Raw genomic sequence first — 23,365 nt, forward strand, 5'->3', positions numbered from 1 at the left:
TGCCTTGGCTGAACAGAAACACTTCTTACCTCAGCTTCTTGCCATGTCAACTTGTTATCAAAATAGGCATAGCAGTTGCCCTGGTTTTGCAGCCACTCCCTGGCACAAGTGTCAGCTTTGGCTGCATAGAAGCAAGAGGTCAGAAAGGGAAAGAAAAAAGAACCAGGAGTTTAGCAGAATTAATAACAATATCCCTTAGAAGAAAACCCAATCTGACCTGGTAGTATAGACTTGCAGAGTTTCTCCCCAAATTATCCAATTTTGTGAAACAAAAGGATCAGCAACAGTTTGTCCTTATTAAATGTATGGATGCCAGCAATATTTTCTAATGGACTCACTTTCTGGGAAAGAGATGGAGATCAGGAAGCCAAGAATGCAAAGGCTAAAGAATTTGAGGAACCTCATCTTCTCGTTGGCCTTAAAAGTTGAAACAAAAAAAAATTCTATGAAGTTCAAGAGGTATATTCATTGAATCCTTCATCTTATTTCACAGTGTAAAGGAAATAGGTGAGTTAGATTTTGAGTGTCATGATTCAATCATATATGCCATTGAGTGTGTACTTGACAGAACGAGCTGTATTTTGAGCTTTCTAAATTTACCAAGGCTGGATAATTCAGACCTAGAATCTGTTAATCATACAGTTGGAAGAGAATCCAACAGGCATTCAGTCCAAATGCCTGTCTTGCAGGAATACTCATTCAAAGCACTCCTAAAATTTTTACTCTACAAGGCTTTCTATTTCACTGTCTAACAGCTCTTACCATTGGGACAGTCTTCCTAATGTTGCAGTGGAGTTTCTTATCCTATAGTTTGTGTTTCTTTATGTTCTGAAACAGGAGAAAACAAGCTTGTTCCCTCCTTAGTGTGAGATCCTTTCAAATATTTCAACATAGCTAGCATGTCTTTTCTTAACCTTCTCTTCTCCAGGTTAAACATACACAACTCTCAAAGCCGCTTCTTATAAGGCTTCTAGGCTGTTAACCATTTGGGTTACCCTTATCTATTTCTCTGCTCCAGAGACCTTTTTCTTGGCATCAGTTTTAGTTTGAATCCATGCTCCTTATTAGTCCTAGCATATCTTTTCTGGTAACCGTGGGTATAAAACACCATTGCTGGTCTCAAATTCAGATAGCTGTATCAAACCACAAAGATTTCATTCTATAAACTATAGTCTGAACTAACTCCTCATAACAAAACTTGTGGCTCATCCCCTACCCATGGTTCTCCAATACTCATTTTAAGGATCATCATCTTAGCTACTCACCTGGTGGCAGTGTTTTCCTGAGTGGAGAGGTGTGGTGGATACCAGTACTGGAACCTTTTCTCCTGATGGTCTTTCCCTTTCTGGGTGCTTCTTATATACTGTAGTCTCCAGATAGACATGGTGCAATTCAAGGATGCTTCAAGGAAATCCTGGTTCTCGCTCTTCATTTTTTGCACAATCTGAGGTCAAAGTGATTGAACACAGTTTACAACACTGACTATTTTCATTACAGAAAAGAATATCATGTGGTTCTTTACTTCATTGATGAAAGTCATGTCAAACTCTTCTCCTTGTATCCTTGAGTGTGATTGAATGTGGACCAATATTTGATGGTCATTTGCTCTAAAGATATAAAGGGTGATTGGATTCTAGGTGGGAAAACTTTGTCCCTTTGTACAGGCTGTCCCTGAGTTACAAACATCCAATTTACAAATGATTCATAGTTACAACAGGAAGGTGAGAGAAATCTACCCCTCGGAAGGGAAATTCACTCCTGAAAGAGTTATCATGGGAAAAAGGTGTCTCCACTGAAGCTTTAGCACCAATCCTTGTTTTCACAAGAAGCGATTTTTTTTTTAAAAAAAAAATCCATTTATCACAGGGACAGAAAGTGAGGTGGAATCTTCTCAACAAGGGCACAGAAAGCAAACAAACATCACAAGGTGTTAATTCTTCTCTATGCTATACAAAACACATGCGTGCGCACACACATATATCTTGAGTTACACTCAAAAATGTACCTTTTCCAACAAATTCAGCTTAAGAAGAAACCTACAGAATCTTTTTTTGTAACCTGGGAACAACCTGTACATTTTGATACTGCATCACCCATGATCTTTCAACTTTGCTTTTTGCTGGTTGAGGCTTTTGCAAGTTGCAGTTCAACCACGTTTGACGGCACACCAAGGTTGCCCGGACAAAAGCATCCCATGCTCTGAGATTTTGTGGCCAACACTTGAGTCCGAGGGTGCTTCTACATTGTACAATGAATACAGTTTTACCATATTTAATTGTTGTGGTTTAAACCTAATGTAAACTCCCTACCAAAAAGTGCTAGTGCTCTACTAAACTACAACTTCTGGGATTCGCCAAGCCATGGCAGTTTTAGTGATGACAGATGGCATTAATTCTACAGTGTAGATCAGTGGTTCCCACCCTTTGGGCTTCCAGGTGTTTTGGACTCCAATTCCCACAGTTCCTAACAGCTGGTAAGCTGGCTGGGATTTCTGGGAGTTGAAGTCATCATCATCATCATCATCATCATCATCATCATCATCATCATCATCATTTAATTACTTATTAATCGCCCTCCATCCACGATGGAGTCCAAAACACCTGGAGATGCAGCTCAACTGATATCACATTAGCGTTTTAAAGTGGTTGCATCTAATTTGCTATCATATGGCTGCTTTCTGCAGGATCCTGGGAAATATAATTCAGGGAAGCCAAGGCTGAGAGAGAGTGCCAGGATTAAAACACCAATGTGATATTGTCCCAACAGACAGTATCTGATGATGCTATGAAGGCCAATACTCATGATATCATTAAATGTGACACCTTAATTATCAGCTGCAGTTGCTTAGGGCATTGTTTTCAAATGAGGGTCAATTGTAATTGTTTTCCATTTGTAATTTTCCCACGTTTGCAGGGGTCCTGTGCCCCTAATCCCTACAAAAACGAAGTGTCTACGGCTATGAATTTCATTAAAGACTCAACTGTTTTCTGCACAAAAGGTGACCGCATGAACAGGAAAGCAGGGGCAGAATAGGGCACAATTTAGACAGAATGAAAGATGCAATAGAAGATGTTCTCACAAATGTAGGACTTGACATTTCCTCTTAGTTTGTTCTTGAAAAGATGGCATTAGAAGATGTGTGTGATATTTCCTTCTTCTTGAGATCAAGAGTATGCAAAGTACATTAGCACAGCACCGTGATGTAAAGCATACAAATCTAATTTCACTTTTGATTGATTAATCTTTGACGCTGACTTTCAAGAGAGAGCTTTGGGCAATTTGAACCCAGTTCCAGCTGCATGGGCTCAGATCTTTCTAGCTCCAGCCAAATTCTCTTAACTGGGGAAGAGTTCATCGGTGTAACTCACTGAGGAATTCCCTTTATTGCTACTGTCAGGCCATGAAGATTTAGCAATACAGTAGGTAAAGGTAGGTAAAGGTTTTCCCCTGACATTAAGTCTAATCGTGTCCAACTTTTGGAGTTGGTGCTCATCTCCATTTCTAAGCTGAAGAGCCGACGTTGTCCGTAGACACCCCCAAGGTCATGTGGTCAGTATGACTGCATGGAGTGTCGTTACCTTCCCACTGGAGCGGTACCTATTGATCTACTTACATTTGCATGTTTTCGAACTGCTAGGTTGGCAGAAGCTGGAGCTAACAGTGGGAGATCACCCCGCTCCCTTGATTTGAACCACAACTTTTAGTCAGCAAGTTCAGCAGCTCAGCGGTTTAACCCACTGTGCTACCGAGGGCTCCAATATAGTAGCAGCTCCAAAATAGGACACCTTCTCATTTAGGAATGCTGCTGTCCTACTGAATTTTAATGACATGGCAGTGACAGTGAAAATACTTGAATATTGCTTTCATGATGGAAAGGACCAGACGCAGAGCTTTTTCTATTTCTGCCCCTGCCTTATGGAATGCCTTGCCGCCCTACATGAGAGCCATGCGTGAGTTAGGGCCTTTTACCCTAGCACTCAAGACCTGGCTCTTTACTAGAGCTTTTAATCTATGTTAATTTTATTAATATTTGTATGTATGTATTTTTATCTTTTACAATTTTATCTTGTAAATCGCCTAGAGCATCGTGGATGGAGGGCGATTAATAAGTAATTAGATGATGATGATGATGATGTATATTTTGTGCCATAGTACCAAGATCATTAAAAAAAATAATATCCCACATTTGTTTTCTCTGCCAATAACAAAGATAGAAAGTACACTTGTGAATGCTTGAAATCTGATGTTTCTCCCATGTGTGTACCAAATTTCAAGTCATCCCAACAGATAGTGAACTGGCAAAATTATGTTTGTTGCAGACTCCCATTAGAAGCAATGAGCTGTAATTGAATTCTTGGCTAACAAAAATGAAAGTGTGGTGAACATCTCCGAAAGTTTGTGTGCAATGTGTAGGAGTTGTGCAGTCAATAGGAGCATTATTGGGCAGGAGACTAAGAGAGCTTAAACATCAGGAAGTGCAGAAACCGAGTTCTGTGATGTGCTGTGTGCTGGATGTCCTGCCACAGTCAACTCTCCAGACATGTTGAACCATGTGGATGCCATTATTTGTGAAGATTGGCGTATGACAACATTTTGGTAGTCACTGGTGTATGTTCAATTATTGAGGCTCTTGAATATTGGCGCAAAAGATCAACACAACATGGGTTTCACAAATTATCATAGCAGACTACAATATTCAGAGGAAGATTATCACTTCTGTATTGTGAGGGGATTTTGATACTGAGAGGAAGGGCCAAAGTGTCCCCATCTAGAATCAAACCACTCTTTAGATCTAAAATCAAATGGATTATGGAAAAGGAACATTTTCACAGATGACCATCAATAATTGGTCCACATCCAAACACAGAGATGTAGAGTGGGGAGAGTTTGACATTACTTTCTCTAGCGAAGAGAGGAACAAGGTGACCTTTCTGCAATGAAAATGGTTAGTAAGTTTAATCACTTTGACCCCAGATTGTGTAAAAATTGAAGAGAGAGAACCGGGATTTCCTTGAAGCATCCTTGTATTACATCATGTCTATCTGGAAACTACTGTATATAAGAGGCAACCAGAAAGGGAGAGACCACCATCAGAGAAGGTCCCAAGGCTGGTATCCACCACACCTGTCCACTCAGGAGAACATTGCCACCAGGTGAGTAGAACCACAGAGAGTTGACTGACAAGTCTTGAGAATAAGGAGTTACTTCAGGCAATGGTTTGTAGGATGGAAACTCTCTAGTTTGATAAAGCCATCTCAATTTGAGAAAATGAATTATATTTTATACCCAAATTGTCAAGATTACCAGAAAAGATATACTAGCACTAATAAGGAGCATGGATTCAAACTAACCTTCATGCCGAGAAACAAGCCCCTGGAACTCTCTGGAATAGATGGCAATCAAAATTTATTTATTTATTTATTTACAGTATTTATGTTCCACCCTTCACACCCTGAAGGGGACTCAGGCGGATTACAATGAACACATATATGGCAAACATTCAATGCCAACAGACAAACAACATACAGTATAGACAGACACAGAGGCATTTAACATTTTTCCAGCTTCACGATTCCGGCCACAGGGGGAGCTGTTGCTTCACCGTCCACTAGTGGCTGTACTTCCTCATTCCTTTCCTCATGTTTTGCTGGCAGTTTTATAGTGTTGTAAATTAGTTAAATTAGCCTCCCGCATAAAGCGTACCTAAATTTCCCTACTTGACAGATGCAACTGTCTTTCGGGGCTGCATAGGTCAACAGCAAGCTGAGCTATTTAATGGTCGGGGGCTTAACCCGACCCGGGCTTTGAACTCATGACCTTTCAGTCAGTAGTGATTTATTGCAGCTGGTTACTAGCCAGCTGCGCCACAGCCCGGCTACAAAAGGGACATAGTAGCCATGCTGAAATATTTGAAATGATCTTAAAATAAAGTGGGAGCAAGCTTGTTTTCTGCTGCTCCCAGGACTTAGAGCAACATATTCAAACTCAGAGTAAGAGATTCCATTGCAACATTAGGAAGGAAGAACTATTTACGGTAGAATACAAAGTCTTGTAGGGTATTGAAGTCTCTTTCGTTGTAGTTTTTAAATCAGAGCCTGGATTGCCATCTGTGAGGAATGCATCAAGTATGTTTTCCTGCAAGGCATGGTTGGAATGGATATCTCCTGTGGTGTCATCCAATTCTATGATTCATTGATTCTAAGTCTGACTTACCCAGCCTGGGTAAAATTAGAAAATTGCTCAAAATACAGCAATACAGGTTTCTTGAGAATTTAATGGGTGAAGGATCCATAAAGGAACTTGTTGTTGAACTGGACGAAACCAAAATATGGAGAAGGGTTTCTATTACTCGTAGCACAAAATTTGCATTTATTATAGTTTTCCATCCAATAGGAGGTGTTTGAGGTGACTGACATATATGATGCTCAGAATCTAACTCACCTATTGTCTTTACATTGTGAAATAAGATGAAGGATTCAATGAACTTAATAAAACTTCTTTTTCTCTCCACTTTTAAGGCCAACGAGAAGATGAGGTCCCTCAAATTATTAAGTCTTTGCTTTCTTGGCTTCCTGATCTCCAGTTCTTTCCCAGAAAGTGAGTCCCTTTAAACAATATTGCTAACACCATGCATACCTTTAATAAGGATGAATCATTGCTGATCACAAAAAAGGATAATTTGTGGAGAAAAATTAATAATTTGAGTCTATACTATTAGGGGATGGGTCAGATCGGGTTTTCTATTAGATGTTGTTATTAATTCTGGTAAACCCCTGGTTCTTTTTTCTTTCCTTTTTCTTTCTGACCTCTTGCTTCTATGCAGCCAAAGCTGACACCTGTGCCAGGGAATGGCTTCAAAACCAGGGCAACTGCTATGCCTATTTCGATAACAAGTTGACATGGCAAGAGGCTGAGGTAAGAAGTGTTTCTGTTCAGCCAAGGCATGAATGAATGTATCATCCACAACAGTAGTTCTCAATCTTTGATCCTTTAAATGTTCAGGACTATAATTCTCATTGTCCTTTCTGTAAGAAACCCCAGGGAATCGTAGTCCAAAACATCTGAAGGTTGAGACCTAAAAATATTTATTAGGGCTGGCACCTTATTAGGTAGTAACAATTGTGTAAGCCCTTCAGAATTACTAAATATTTGAGTTTCAATGGCATTTGTTGGGCTTACTCCATTACTCTTTTGGTCATTGCAGAAGTATCCACCTATTTACTTATTGGTGGGGCCAAAGCAAATATAATGTTCTCTAGGACCCCTTCTCTCACTCTCCACTAGCCATGGAATAGCTATTTGAGGAGTTTGAAAAGTGGGTTGGGGGAGTTGGATAGGAGATGAGTTTGAGATATACATGTATGAAGCATCTCTTGAGCCTTGACCTTTTCCATTAGACTATGCTCCACACAGAAATTCGTGGATTCAATGAGTTTAAAAGATGGTTCTGTAGTAGTCCTGAAATATGACAATGGTGGACACTTTTGATTTTTTTTCTTCCTCCTCAGATTGAGTGCCAGAGCTATGGCCGTGGGGCCCATCTTGCCTCTGTCCTCACCAAAGCAGAGACCCTTCTGGTGGCTGAACACATCTCCACTTACCAACAAGAACCAAGCAATGTCTGGATTGGGCTCCATGTTGTTCGTCAGGTAAGCCTCTTTCTTCTACTTTTCTGAGGTTTCATTAATGTGTAGCAACCCCCTCATTGATGGAATTCCATTTGCATTTTATAAAGTCCCACATTGATCATCTCCACTGTTTTCAATGAAAGTCTCAGTGTATTAAAGGAGAGATACCAGGATTAGATTCCTGCTCCTCACCCTAGTCCTCCCATGGGTCACATCTTGAGGAACGTAGGGTTATTCCCATGCTTTGGAATTCCTCTACTGGAAAAGCTATACTGGAGCCACCCATAGAAGTTGGATGCTTCTGTTTTTCTCTCCTTTAGCAGGATTCCCCTTCTACACTAGCAATTTTGTGGTGACAGTTCTTTGAAAGAAGATTTCTAACTAAAAGCCTACCTTACTGGTGGCTGCAGAATCAAAAGTGATGGGAATTGTCATACAGTAATGTCTGAGGCACCAAACTGGATAATAATTTTTAAAAAATACAGTTGGCCCTCTGTATCCATGGATTTGACAACCCTTTGAAGACAACCATAAGGCTGATGTGGTCCTCAATGGAAGTGAGTTTGACATCCCTGTTGTAGGTAGTCACACTGAACCAAACAAATGGGAGACTACCATATATTGATATTTATGTTATCATGATGACCTCACACATTACAGAATCCATCTGCACTGCTGGGGAGTTCTTATCCACCAGACAATGTTTCATGCGTCTAAGGAAGTTGTATGTAGTCATGGATTCTACTGCAATATGTGTGATAGTCTTTTAAGATATTACAAATCACTTGACTAGTTCTGTAGCAGCAATAAATAGGGCTTCCTCTCAGGTAACTCACTGGACTTTCCAGCTGAGGTGTGTATTCTACACCATCCCAAATGTCCCTCCACTTTCTCAATCATGTATCTCCTTTCCACAGACCAGGAAATGGAGGTGGGCTGATGAATCTGTATTCAACTACAAGGCATGGAAAAGTGGCCAGCCCGACAACTACCTTAACTCAGAACACTGTGTAGAACTCCGACTTTCCACAGGTAAGCAAATGAAGACAAGACTGAGAAAGACCAAGAGCATCTAGCTTCCATGGTTTGATCAGCTACAGTTCTAGCAAGCGTCAAAACCAGCAATGGCCAACTTGTTCAGTTTGACAAGGTAACATGAGCCTGTGTGCCAAAGTTGACTTGCTTGATGCGCAGGACCAGCCTTTCCATTAGACAGAGTGGAAAAGGCAGTTGTTGGGTGACAGCAGTGCTAATTTTATACATAATATTTTATTAATATTGTACACAAAACAATGTTTGTTTATATAAAAAAGCAAAGGTGACACTCATGTGGACAATTTGAGTTTTTCAGATTCTATTATTCCAGATAAGGGGTACTCAATCTGTAACATTTATTCAATTTAAAACATACACTTAAAATGTTTTTTTAAAAAAACCATTGAGGATATAAAACAATACAGCACCTTCTTTAAAGCTCTATTTACAAATCTTAATTTTGAATAGTCAGTTGGAATAAATGGATCTCTACCTTCTGACTTACTCTTGAAGTTCATTTGACTTTTCATCACTGTACCAGTGTGTGATGGCCAACCCATGGAGGTAACAAGTACAGGAATAGAAAGTTGGGTTAAAAAAAGCCAATGTATTTTACCAATATCCTATATAAATCAGTATAAACCAGGAAAGAAACAAGAGGCCAGTCCAATAATTGGGTGTGCTCCCTGGCCATCCATTCTCTGGAAGGTAAACCCAGGCATTCAAAGAGTTGACCAGATCTTAAATCACTTTTCGTTTATTTTCAACAATGTTTAACAATTTGGTGCTTTGCCCCACACAACAGCCTCTGGCCTCTATCCATGGAGACCATTAAAGTGCCTCATCTTCCACAGCATTGTCTCCATGCAGGTCCAGGTGCATATCATATACTAGGTTATCTTCATTATCTTCCAATGACATTCTAAATTTTACAATCATTTTATAATTTAACCACTAAAATAAATATTTTACAATAATGAGGCCTAGAGGCTTTACTCTTCTTTTAGACATAGGAGGTGACATGGTAACAGGTTGGCAATATCCTGAAGGTCCTCTTCTCAAAATAATAGTCAGAAAATAAATAACATATGTTTTGTCTTTTAATTTTTAGGTTTTAAGGAATGGAATGATATCCAGTGCAGGAATCGCAACGCCTATATCTGCAAACATGAGTTGTAGAACAACCTGTGAAGCACCGTGCTGGGATGAAATTGGACTTCACAGTGATGGATACTTCTTTGATGATAATTCACTATATTTTTTTCCCATATGAATCTGTAAAGATGACCTTGTCCCTTTCAAAAGACTCTGTTTGCAGTCCCCTTCTTCTTCTGACCCTTGTTAACGGCTACACTACAGAGCAAAGTTAATAAACTTTTGTTCAAGCATATATTCTATGGTCTCTCTTTCACTCTAGAGTGTTCTCAGTATACTCCTTCAAGGGTTATCAGGAAGGGCTGCTTGTTGTGAATAGATGGGCAAAAGAGGGAATTCAAAACAATTGCTGCCTCTCTCAACCCTGCATGAAAAGCTGATCCTTCTTCCCAACCTTTGTGCATCTCTGTAAGGCAGAAATAGAGAACTTCACTTGAAAGCTTGCATTCTTTTCTCTGGAAGGTTCTAGAGGCCATATGCCAGAGGCAGAGAGAACTTTGTGAAAAGAGGGTAGGGTGATTTCCAACATCCCCACACCCATTTATTTAAACACACACCTGTCAGAGTAATTTTCAGCGCAGCAGTAGTTGGATGGAATCAGTGGAACGCAGAATGAAGAGACACCCAGAGACGTTGGTAAAACTATATACAAAGTTTTACTGACTTCAGCAATAATCAAGACAAACAGACTTGTAGACAATGGACGAACACAGGACTCTCACTCTCAGCAGACAGCACTCGACTCAACTCAGAACAGAACTGAACAGATCAGTAATGCATACACACTTGTGTCTGGATACTCCCCAGCTCCAGCCACACATCAAGGTCATCACAGCTTCTTAGTAATTAACTCTTTCCAGACTATAGCACACTCTGGATGATGCAATCAGTATGCAATACAGGCAAGACACAAATTTCATTTAAACACTACCAATACACAAACCCCACATTAACAATTCCCCCTCTTTAAATGTAATTTTGTCTTCTTAAATATATACATCACCTAAGCACATATGAATCAACTTATTGTACATTCATTACATTCAATTGTTTTCTTAATTCTACATGTTTGGGGATTGGCAAAGGCTTTGTCAGAAAATCTGCCACATTGGACTCGGTAGGACAATATTGTAACTTCACCATATTGTCATCAATCATTTGCTTTACTATGTGATATCTAACCCCTATATGCTTGGTTTTGTTTTTTAGATTTTCAGTTTCTATCATGGTGATACAAGCTTGTGAATCCTCTTTGATTACAATAGGAGTTTTACATTGCTCTCCTACGTCTGACATTAGCTGTTGCAGCCATTGGATCTCATTTATGACTTCACATAAAGCCGCATATTCTGATTTAGTGGTACTACGTGCTACATTGTTCTGTTTTCGAGATCGCCATACTAACATATCACCAGCAAATTTTACAATTACACCTGATACAGATTTACATTCCTGTTCAGTGGCAAAAGAACTATCAGCATAGCAATCGATGTCTTCCTCATTGTTGCCAAAAACTAGACAATATCCAATAGTACCTTTACCAATACACAAACCCCACATTAACAACACCTTCCTTTGTACACATCCATATTGTCATGTGCAGTCAAATTGTACCTGACTTAGGGCCACCTTAATGTTGAGTGAGTTCAGTAACTACTAAAACCATGGATCCAGAGCTACAACAAATGTCAAATCAGGACACAAACCGTGTTGAAGGTGAAAGAACAAAGGTTTATTCTTTCAGGTCCAAAAGGATGTCAGAATAGAGTTTGTGCTCCCAAAGATCTGACATACGGCATTGGGAAATATAGGGCACATTTATTCATTTTTACAGCTATAAGGCTGAAAAATAGCACAATTAGGACCCAAGCTCCCATTGGATGGGGAGTCCCTCTGATATGATTGCTGGTTGGTGTTGTCCTGTGTAAGCAAAAATAAACAGCTGTCATTTGTTGGTTTGAAGTCTTTGGACATTAATTGTTCTGCCCCTGAGAGAGGCACGAACTCTAGGAATGTGTTGAGATAACATGTAAATGAATTCTTGATTGACTTAACAATTCAGTTTGGGTACATGCAAAGGAGTGGGTCCAGTAAAGAATTTGAGTAATTATGAATGATAAACAGTACAATGGATAAAATCTCTCTTGTGACTTGTGCACTGTTACTCATCAGCAGATATCAATGAAAGCTGGAAAAACTTCTCATTGACAACAGAAAATATATCAGTGAAATGGGAATTTATCAATGGGGAAAAGCTTCAGAGAAATAGTGTTAGTAAAGATCTCGGCTATGGGAATGTTTTGAGTGTGTGTGGGAGCTTCTTCCTTTGTCCCATTACGATGGGATTATGTAAATTATATATACACATACAAGTGCAGCTAGACTGACATTCCGGGATACAATATTGAAAAGAAAGGGTGGACAAACAACCTGTTTGGCCTCTTTGGGATTGTGGGATCTGAAAGGGTTGGCATTGCAAAATTGTGAGAAAAATATTAAATATAAATCTGTTAACGAACCCCTAGAATTTATGAATAAAGTGGACTTCTGGAGGTTCTTGAATGTAAAAATCTTATGAATGGGCTTGGCTCACCCTAATTATATCAGGGGATTGGAAGTGCTTAGCCATTTTCTTCTTAGTTGAATTACCCAAGGCAATATGTTTAGTAAGAAAATTATGCAAATTCCTTTTCCTGCATGGCAAGGGGTTGGACTGGAGAGCCCATGTGGTCTCTTCCAACTCTATTATTCTATGATTCTATTATTCCTTCTGGCGTACAGCCAGTCTGTTTCCCAGGATGAGATTTAGGAAATATAGAAAAAGGCGAAGCAAAGGAAACAGCTCTGAGTCTGTCAGTTCAGGGGGACTGATACAATTTGGTATAATTAATATTTTGGGGGATATGATTTTTTGATAACATTAAGGCAAAGCTATCACGTGGTCTTCTTCACGAGATAGGTTCAGAGGGGGTTTGCTATTGTCTTCCTCTGAGGTTGAAAGAGTGTGACTTACCCAAAGTTTCTATGGGTTTCTATGCCTGAGTGGGATTTGAACCAAGGTCTCCCAGATTTCAGCACTCAGGTAACTGCATCATACCAGCTTATAGAACATGTCACATATCCAACACACATTCACACAAACACATAACTTAAATCCAGTCTTTTCCATGTAGTCATCTACTTACAAGAAAGACTAGAGCATGGGTGCAAGAGAGAATGGGAGATGGATAAAAAGTTGAAATGTAACAATCTTTGCCTTCCATCAGCTGCTGCTGCTATGATGATGATGATGATGATGATAATGATGATGATGATGATAATGATGATGATGATAATGATGATTATTTTAATCATTCATGATCATAGGCCAAGTATAATTTTCTTCCAGAGGTAGAGTCTTGGTAGTGGATCCATAAGTGACTGTGAAGACCTATTCTGGATCCACATGGTTTTTCACATTGAGGAGAGAGATCCCCAGATGAAAGGCCATCACGACAATTATCCTTATTAATATCACCATTAGTGGTTGTTGTATGTCTTTTGGGCTGTATGGCCATGTTCCAGAAGTATTCTCTCCTGACGTTTCGCCCACATCTATGGAAGGCATCCTCAGAGGTTGTGAGGTATGGATAAACTAAGTAAGGAAAGGAAAGAATATCTATCTGTGTAGAGTTCAGGGTGTGGCAAGAGTCCTTTGTCACTGGGAAGCCAGCATTAATGTTTCAGTTAATCACCCTAATTAGCATTGGAAAGATTTTGTCTCTTGCCTGGGGGCATCCTTTGTTCAGTCATTAGCTGTCTTCTGTCCTCAGAATGTTGGTTCTCATCTATTGTTTTTATTTTAGAGTTTTTTAATACTGGTAGCCAGATTTTGTTCATTTTCATGGTTTCTTCCTTTCTGTTGAAGTTGTCCACATGCTTGTGGATTTCAATGGCTTCTCTGTGTAGTCTGACATGATAGTTGTTGGAATGGTCCAACGTTTCTGTGTTCTCAAATAATATCCTGTGTCCAGGCTGGTTCACCTGTGATCCCGGCCATGAAAGCCTTCGACAACATCACCATTAGTATTTTTATTTCTTACTGTTCTCTCCCTATGTAACAGTAACAGATTAAAATACAAACAAAAGTCACCATTGACACTGAAATACAACACCACCTGAGCTCTGTGAGTGCAGCATTTCTCTGAATGAAGCAGAGAGTGCTTGACGATCGGGACATCCATAGAGATACCAAGATGCTTATTTATAAATTGTCCTCCCAACCCTGTCATACAACTGTGAAACATGGACCATCTACAAACGTCACTCTCAACTTCTGGAATAATTTCATCAGTGTTGCCTCTGAAAAATCCAGGAAATCCCTTGGGAAGACAGGTGGACAAATGTCAGTGTTCTGGAAAAGCAAAGACCACCAGTGTTGAAGCAATGATCCTCTGTGATCAATTCAGCTGGACTGTTCATGTTGTCTGAATGCTTGATCACCATCTCTCAAAACAATTACTCTACTCTCAACTCAAGAACGGAAAAAAGAATATTGGTGATCAGAATAAGAGATTTAAAGATGGGCTTAAAGCTAACCTTAAAAACTGTGGGATAGACACCGAGAACTGGGAAGCCTTGGCCCTTGATCATTCTAAGTGGAGGTCAGCTGTGACCAAAAGTGCTGTGGAATTTGAAGAGGCTCGAAAGGGCGAAAGGGAGAAAGGCGAGTCAAGCCAACTCTTGTTGGGACCACCTTCCACCTGGAAATCAATGTCTCCACTGCAAAAGAACGTGCAGATCCAGAATAGGTCTTAACAGTCACCTACGGACCCACTGCCAAGACTCTACACTTGGAAGGTAATTATATTCGTCCACGAATGATAGCCTATGATGATGATGATACATATGATTTTTAAATTATTAATTTCAAAGTATGGACTGATTGTTGTAATATTTAGTGCTCCCACACATTCTTTTAAAATAATGTCCTGTATTTTTAATGTTTAAGTATTGTAGTTCAATCTGTGATGGTTCCCCACATTGAGCATAAGGAGAGGCCAATAAGGAAGAACAATACTACTGGGTTTGAATCTAATTCACTCCTAGAAGTGACCCTGTGCAAGTCACATTCTTTTAATCTTAGAGGAAGCCAATGGAAGACCCACTTTGAACAAATCTTGCCAAGAAAAACCCATGATAGCTTTGTCTTAAGGATGCCATAACTCAGAAACAACATGATGGCACATGATAATGTGAATGTTTTCAAATGATAGTGTATGTGTAAATAATTGGGTGTGGGAATGTTTGAGATCGCCCCACCATCTTTTAATGAAGATCCCTCTGCCTCTGGCATGTGGCTCTAGAACCTCCCCCAGAAAAGAAAGCAAGCTTTCAAGTCAGGTTCTCTATCCCTGCCTTGCAGAGATGCATAGAGGTTGTGTAGAAGGAGCAGCTTTTCATGCTGTTAAGAGGGCTTGCAATTGTTGCACATTTCCTCTTTTGCACCACAATTCACAACAAGCAGCCCCTCCTGATAACCATTGTTGAAGCTGACTGAAAACTTTCTATTGCTGGGAAAAAAAAGAGAGAGAATGGAATATATGCATAAAGAATTTATTAACTTCACACTGTAGTGCAGCCGTTAACAGAGTCAGAAGAAGAGGAAGACTGCAAATGCAGCCATTTGAATGGGACAAGATCATCATTTATAGATTCAGATGAGAAAAAACATAGTAAATGATCAACCAAAGAGGTGTCCACCCAATTTGCCAATCTATTACGGTCAGATCCAATTTCATCCAGGTTTCTCTACAGCTCATGTTTGCAGATGTAGGAGTTGCGGGTGCTGCACTGGATATCATTCCATTGCTTGAAACCTAAAAAGTAGGAGACAAAACAGTGTTATTTTCTTCTCTGTTTGTTAGTTTTGGGGGAGGATCATCAGAGTATTGCCAACTTGTTCCCAATGTCAACCTTCACCTCTAGTAGAAGAGCCTCCAACCCTCAGGCTTGTAAAATACTTATTAGTAGTTAAAGAAAGAAAAAATTATAGAGCACAGAACATTATTAGGAGGTGACAAGGTTCACCTAGAGCTTCATGGTGAACAATGCTGTGAGGGATGGGGCTCTTCTAACGACCTCTGTGATAAAAGCCAAAAGCTGTTGTATATGGTGCAGAATGTTAAACATGATAACGGCAGAACTAGAAGTTGTTTAAAGTCTAGCTGCCCCTTTGCATGCCTGGTTTTACTTTCCTGTAAAAAGGCATCTAGGTTGGAATGCTGTTGTGGATCGGGTGTTTTGCCTAGGTGCAATGTAAGCTAGATAACCTTGATCTTTCTCAGTCCTTTCTTGGTTTGCTTACCTGTGGAAAGTCTGAGTTCTACACAGTGCTCAGAGTTAAAGTAGTTGTCGGGCTGGTTGGGCATCCATGCATTGTAGTTGTAGACTGATTCATCAGCCCACCTCCATTTCCTGGACTGTAGAAAGGAAATAAATGTTTGAGGAATAAGTTCTATTGAACGTAGCAATGCTTGCTTCTAATTCTATATCTGGGTTTAACATAAACTCTGCAGCCATCAGTAAGGTAGCTATGAGTTGGAAGTTGAAATCTTCTTGAAAGAAATGTCACCACTAAATTGCTGGCATGATGGAGGAATCCTGCCAAAAGGGGAAAAAACATAGGCAACCACTCTCCATAGATGGCTCCAATCTAACTTCTACAGGAAAAGAATTCCAGAGCTTGAGAGCAGCCCTGTGTTCCTCAAGAAGTGACCCATGGGAGTGCTAAGGTGAGGAGGAAGGTTCTATAGCAATGGTTCTCAACCGCTGGATCCCCAGATGTTTTGGTATTCGACTCCCAGAAATCTTAACAGCTGGTAAACTGGCTGGGATTTCTGGGAGTTGTAGGCCAAAACACTTGCGGACCCACAGGTTGAGAAACACTGCCTATAGCAAATGTTGGAAAAATGGACTCAAATTCTGCTATCCCTCTCCTGTTTCATTAGGTCTTCCTTTGAAAACAGTAGAAGATCAATGTGGGACTCGGTCTACGGAACTGCTAAAATAAATACGGAATCTCACCAATGGTGGGTCTCTACACAATAATGAAAACTTGGAATGGTAGAAGAAAGAGGCTTACCTGATGAACATTATGGAGCCCAATCCAGACATTACTTGGTTCTTGCTGGTAAGTGGAGATGTGTTCGGCCACCAGAAGGGTCTCTGCTTTAGTGAGGACAGAGGCAAGATGGGCTCCACGGCCGTAGCTCTGGCATTCAATCTGAGAAAGGAGAAGATAATCAAGAGAGTCTCTCATTATCATGTTTCACCACCAGGATTGGTGCAGAACCATTGAATCCATTAATTGCTATGGGGAAAATAATCTAATGGAAAAGATCAAGAACCAGGACATGCCTTACACATGCATAACTCCAGCCCATGTGCTATCCAAGTCCATCAACCCACCTTTTCTCTATTGCGTCTCCCCCTCCTTCAGAGTAGAAAGTAGGAAATGATGTCCTGAATAATCATGTCTTTGTTTTCACTCCAGCATTATGAAAATTGGTGGATATTTCTCCATTGTTTGCTATGTTGTGCATTGGCCAGTAAATCGTAATTTTTGGGGAGTGGGCTAGGGCAGAAAAATGCTGCTCTGTTTGGAGTGGGAGGAATTTGGTTCTTGTATAGTTCTCACTACTGCATGACCCCCCCCCCCCCCCAAAAGAAGTTACCATGGAGGAAAGCCAACATATGCCATTGTAATTCTTGTATTTGATTATCGTGAAAGACCTCCATCATTGCAACTCACTAACAAAAGTCAGCCGTCTTATAGATATATGGTTTTCAACTTTCAGATGATTTGAACTTCTCACTCCTTCCCATAAGGCCAGTGGTGAGAAATTCTGGGAATTGAAATCTTGAACATTTGTAGGACCAACGATTGAGAATTACATTCATTCCTGCCTTGGCTGAACTGAACCACTTCTTACCTCAGCTTCTTGCCATGTCAACTTGTTATCGAAATAGGCATAGCAGTTGCCCTGGTTTTGCAGCCACTCCCTGGCACAAGTGTCAGCTTTGGCTGCATAGAAACAAGAGATCAGAAAGAAAAAAAGCACAGAAGTTTAGCAGAATGAATGACAACAGAATTTCTTCCCAAATAATAATAATTTGTGAAACAAAGGGATCAGCAAAGGGATCTGTATTAATGGTACATAATCAATATTTCCTAAAGGGACTGACTCACTTTCTGGGAAAGAACTGGAAATCAGGAAGCCAAGAAAGCAAAGGCTGAAAATGTTGAGGAATCCCATCTTCAGGTTGGCCTTAAAACATGAAAGAACAAAAAGTTTTATGAAGTTACAGAGGCAGATAAAGAGAATCCTGAATCCTCCATCTTATTTCACAATGTAAAGTTAGTAAACGAGTTAGTTTTTGAGCATCATGGTTGAATCATATATGCCAGTCACCTCAGATAGGCCTGGATAAAAATATTGGAAAACCCTGGCTTCCTGACTTTTGACCATTTTGGTTAATCTACTCCAAAGACTTGCTTTTTTCCTTTGGTGTTAGTTTGAATCCATGCTCTGTTCTAACATATCTTTTCTGTTAAGTTTTACAGCATGGGTACAAAACATAATTCTCACTTTAATATTGTGGTAACACTACGTCAAACCAAAAAGATTCCATCTTGCAAGCTATAGTCTGAAGTAACTCCTCATTGTCAAGACCTATGGCTCATCTCCCCATGATTTTCCAATACTAATCATCACTCCATATACTTACCTGGTGGTAATGTTCTCCTGGGTGGACAGGTATGGTGGACAGCTGAACTGGGACCTTCTCTGAAGATGGTCTCTCCCTTTCTGGGTTCCTCTTATATATGGTAGTCCCCAGACAGACATGGTGCAATTCAAGGATGCTTCAATGAAATCCTGATTCTCTTTCTTCTATTTTTACACAATCTGGGGGCAAAGTTGTGGGTCACAGTTTGCAATGCTGACTATCTGCTTCAAGAAAGGTCATCATGTTGTCCTTTACTTCACTGAGGAATGTCATGTCAAACTCTTCTTGTATTTCTGATATAAGGATGATGCAGACCAATTGGTCATATGTGAAAGGACATGCTCATTTTCCAGATTCCATTTGCTTTCAGATCTAATCAGTGGTTTGGTTCTAGTTGGGGAGGGAGTTTTAAGATTGCATCTACCATGATCCTGGAACTTTGCCTTTTTTGACTAGGCTTTTGTTAATAGTAGTACCATGCTCTGAGTTTTCATGACCAACACCTGAGACTAAGTGTGCACTACACTGTAGACTGGTTGTCAACCTGTGGGTCCCCAGATGTTTTGGCCTTCAACTCCCAGAAATCCTAACAGCTGGTAAACTAGAGTGCAAATTCAGTTTGTAGCAATTGAGATCAGCAGAGGACAAAAGGGGAAAGTGGGAGAAGGAGAAATTGGGACATTTGAACAGCAGCGGAAAAAGTGGGATGACAGAGGATTGATCCAGACAGCCCATGCCAAATTGAGACACCTGGAGAGCATTCAAGGCTTCTTCCTCCTTTTCCTGCAGTACAGGTCAATCGAAGCTTAGTTCGTTGGATCTTTGTTGCTCTGGCACAAAATATATATGAGCAATGGATGAGCAAAATTCAGGCATTTTCACTGGCATTGCCTTGCGACCAAAATTAAACAGGATAGCAGCATTTCTAAAGCCTTCTTTGGGTTGCTACTGTGTTGAAAAATTTTAATGGCATGATTGTAGAAACAAACTGGATCCCCCAGTACACATGTGTCAAGGCAAGGCCCACAGGCCAAATCCAGGCCACCATATCATTCTATGTGGCCTTCCAGATGTTGAACTGCAACTTCTATATTACTCATCATTAGACATCATGACTAAAACTATATCATGATGCATGTGCACTAGTCTGGATCAAAGATTGGATGGATTTAAAAGAGAAAAATTATTATCCCTAGAGAGACATGATCTACAGGTGGGTTGGCACTCGTACGTTTGGTACGAGAGAGGGGGAAAAAAGAGAAAAATTTCAGGAACCATTTTGTAAGAACGTCACTTTTAAGGACATGGCAAAAATATAAAAACTATTTTTACTCAAGGACCCCATTTTGGCTATCCAGTATCCACTATGGAGGCCCATCAAAGAAGGCTATTAGGATGGTCCAAATGGCTAACCTATAAGGACTTATTAATAAAAGGCTCAACCACTTTGAAATCCCTCGAGGAAATTAAACGAAGATTTAGACACATCTCCTGGCTCCATTACTTGCAGATTAAGGAATTCTACAATAAAGATAGAATTATAGGCTTTAACCAGAGTGAGCAATTTTGGGATAAAATCTTAAAAAGTGAAAACAAAACAATCACAAAAGTTTATAACAAATTATTAGAATGGTCAACAGAAGGGGAAACAGTAAAAGACTGTATGATTAAATTGGCTGAAAATTTGAGAAGACCAATTACCCTCTCAGAATGGGAATCAATTTGGAATAAGAAATTAAAATATACATATGCAATGGATTTGAAAGAAAATTGGTTTAAAATGTTCCACCGTTAGTATATCACACCAAGAAAGTTAAGCTTAATGTACAAAAATACACAAAAGAATGGTTGGAAATGTAAGGTTCACGCGGGTAGTTTTTTCCACATGTGGTGGACTTGTAAAGACGCAAAGGTGTTCTGGGAGAAAATCCATGAAATATGCCAGCATATTCTCAAATTAAAATTCCCCATGAAACCAGAATACTTCTTATTAGGTATAACAGATTTGGATATCCAGCTAGACTTTAATGACAGCATTTTGTTCACATATATGATCACTGCCGCCAGAATTAGCTATGTGAAACACTGGAAGCAAAAAGAAACACCAAATATAGATGAATGGCGACAGAAATTGGGAGAGATTAAAGACATGGATAAATTAACCTTTTTTATTAAAGAAAAATATGGGAAATCCAATTAAGTACACAGACTGGTACAAAATAGAGGAATGTAAAAAAAAGGAAAAACGAAAGAAATAATAAAGTGACATTTTTCCTTTCTCAAAGTAGGAAACAAGAAGAGCTGATTCATCTCTGTTTTAGGCTGTTAAGAATGGCTTTACCCTCTGTATATATAGAACATATATACAGAGACAAAGACAAAATCGCAAAAGACTAGATGGAAGTCATCACCAGAACTGTTTTTTTCTTCTATTTTTTTTTAATTCTTATAGATTTCCTACTTTTCTATCATATTATTGTTCCCCCACTTTACCTATATTAGGGAAAAATATTCCCCTTTCCCTTCCTGCCGCATTCCCTATCCCTCCCATTCTCTTTGACTTTTTACGTATCATCAATAAAAATACATTTAAAAAAATAACAACTGGGGACGTAAACTGGGTAAAAACTAAACAGCATCAACTACTAGATTAAAAATTATAGCTGTCTCTCTGTATCCACAGATTCTCCATCCTTGAATTCAATGGCCCTTTGAAGGCAACCATAAGGTTGATGTGACTCTTGATGGGAATGAATTTGACACCTCTGCCCTAGTGCCTTCCATCAATGAATTCTGCCCCAATCTGAGTCTGTGCAGCTGGATCTGAATTCGGACTGCCCAGAGCTCTCTCTAGGAGGTCAGCTTTGAAGGCTGATCAATCAAAAATGCTTCATACCATAGCTATCTGGGCTAATGTTATTTTTGCATACCATTGACAGGGACACAGCTACAGATCTCCCATCATCACAAAGAAGGAAATATCACACACACCACCTGACTCTATTTTTTTAAAGAAGCAAACCAAGAGGAAATGTCAACTCCTAATTTTGTGTGAACATCCCCTATTGCATCTCTCTCGGTCTCTATTTTGCCCTTGCTTTCTTGTTCAGATGGACATCTTTTGTGTGGAAAACAGTTGAGGTCTTTAATGAAATTATCTATGGTAGACACACCATTTTTTTTTCATGTCAGGAGCAACCGGAATTGCTTCTGGAGTGAGAGAATTGGCCGTCTGCAAGGATGTTGCCCAAGGGACGCCTGGATATTTTGATGTTTTTACCATCCTTGTGGGAGGCTTCTCTCATGTCCCCACATGGAGCTGGAGCTAATAGAGGGAGCTCATCCGCGCTCTCCCCATTTATGTAGGGGCAGTGGTGGCGCAATGGGCTAGACCCTTGTACCAGCCGAACTGCTGACCTGAAGCTGGGTGGTTCAAATCCGAGAGACGGGGTGTGCTCCCATCTGTCAGCCCTAGCTTCCCATGTGGGGACATGAGAGAAACCTCCCAGCAGGATGGTAACACATCTGGGCATCGCCTGGTCAACATCCTTGCAGATGGACGATTCTCTCACACCAGAAGCGACTTGTCTTAATTCGCTTCTGACACAATAAAAAAGGGCAAAGGACCTCTCAAAAGTAGAAAAAAATATGAATAAATCACTACAGTTGCCCCTCCACATTTGTGCTTTTGACCATTGAGGACCTGATTATTCAATGATTCGATTGAAGTGTTCTCTCTAATCGTTTTTAGGTCCTCCAGTACGACTCTACAAGCAGCTTCCAACAAATATTCACCATAAAGTTATATTGTATGGTTAAAATTAATTTTTAAATTATATATACAGTAGAGTCTCACTTATCCAAACCTCGCTTATCCAAGTTTCTGGATTATCCAAGCCATTTTTGTAGTCAATGTTTTCAATATATCGTGATATTTTGGTGCTAAATTCGTAAATACAGTAATTACAACATAACATTACTGCATATTGAACTACTTTTTCTGTCAAATTTGTTGTAAAACATGGTGTTTTGGTGCTTAATTTGTAAAATCATAACCTAATTTGATGTTTAATAGGCTTTTCCTTAATCCCTCCTTATTATCCAAGATATTCGCTTATCCAAGCTTCTGCTGGCCCGTTTAGCTTGGATAAGTGAGACTCTAGTGTATATTGAAAACCTTATAATACCACCAGAAGAGAAACACAATAAAACTAGTTTTTTTTTTGTTTTTTTTGCATTTCATGGGTTTTCTCTGATTCTGACCCCAACAAATGTGGTGAGCTGACTGTATTTTTTACCTACAAAATCCCTAGGTCCCTTGGTCTCTATTTGCTGGATACAAATAATATAATCCCATATTTGGCAGGGAACAAAACATACGTTTGAGTGCACAACTGGTGGCAAACTGAAGTTTGTTGGAATGCAATACTGTGGCTGTTAAAAGAAATTTCTGCTTTATGATAAATTGCTTTTTGAGACATTATTCTAGATGAAAACAAAATATTCATTGACATTCCCTACAAGGTTGTCTCAGAATTAGCACAGAATTCACCTTCATGGCAGCTTTTCTTGTACCTGGGAGGACATGAAGTACCTGGGGCTCAGTCATTTCCTTCTTTAGCACTTTGGCAACTGATGAGTGTCACTCACTGAACTGACCTCTTGAATGTCATGTTCTTCCCCCAGAAAGGTTAGAGGAAGAGTGGGATTCCCCACATATTCCAGGCTTTGCCTTCTGGACTTCTTGGTCTTCAGTTTTCTCTATGGCACAGCTACAC

General features: G+C 39.8%; 2 protein-coding genes across 2 annotated transcripts; one reads left to right on the forward strand and one right to left on the reverse strand.

The window, feature by feature from the left end:
• Positions 1-6,239: 6,239 nt before the first annotated feature.
• On the forward strand, positions 6,240-9,987 carry LOC100568058 (C-type lectin Cal). Its single transcript, XM_016995402.2, has 5 exons — positions 6,240-6,597; positions 6,824-6,915; positions 7,509-7,649; positions 8,546-8,660; positions 9,775-9,987. The coding sequence occupies exons 1-5, from the start codon at positions 6,468-6,470 to the stop codon at positions 9,840-9,842; spliced, it is 546 nt and encodes a 181-aa protein (XP_016850891.2). The 5' UTR covers positions 6,240-6,467; the 3' UTR covers positions 9,843-9,987.
• A 5,621-nt stretch (positions 9,988-15,608) lies between these two features.
• Positions 15,609-23,145, reverse strand: LOC100568256 (C-type lectin Cal). The gene is made up of 6 exons (XM_008115469.3): positions 23,140-23,145; positions 18,049-18,127; positions 17,792-17,883; positions 16,942-17,082; positions 16,165-16,279; positions 15,609-15,676 (listed from the first exon to the last, which is right to left on the reverse strand). The coding sequence occupies exons 1-6, from the start codon at positions 23,143-23,145 to the stop codon at positions 15,609-15,611; spliced, it is 501 nt and encodes a 166-aa protein (XP_008113676.2).
• Positions 23,146-23,365: the final 220 nt, after the last annotated feature.

This window comes from Anolis carolinensis, chromosome 6 (assembly GCF_035594765.1).
Source record: "Anolis carolinensis isolate JA03-04 chromosome 6, rAnoCar3.1.pri, whole genome shotgun sequence".
Lineage (NCBI taxonomy): Eukaryota > Metazoa > Chordata > Lepidosauria > Squamata > Dactyloidae > Anolis > Anolis carolinensis.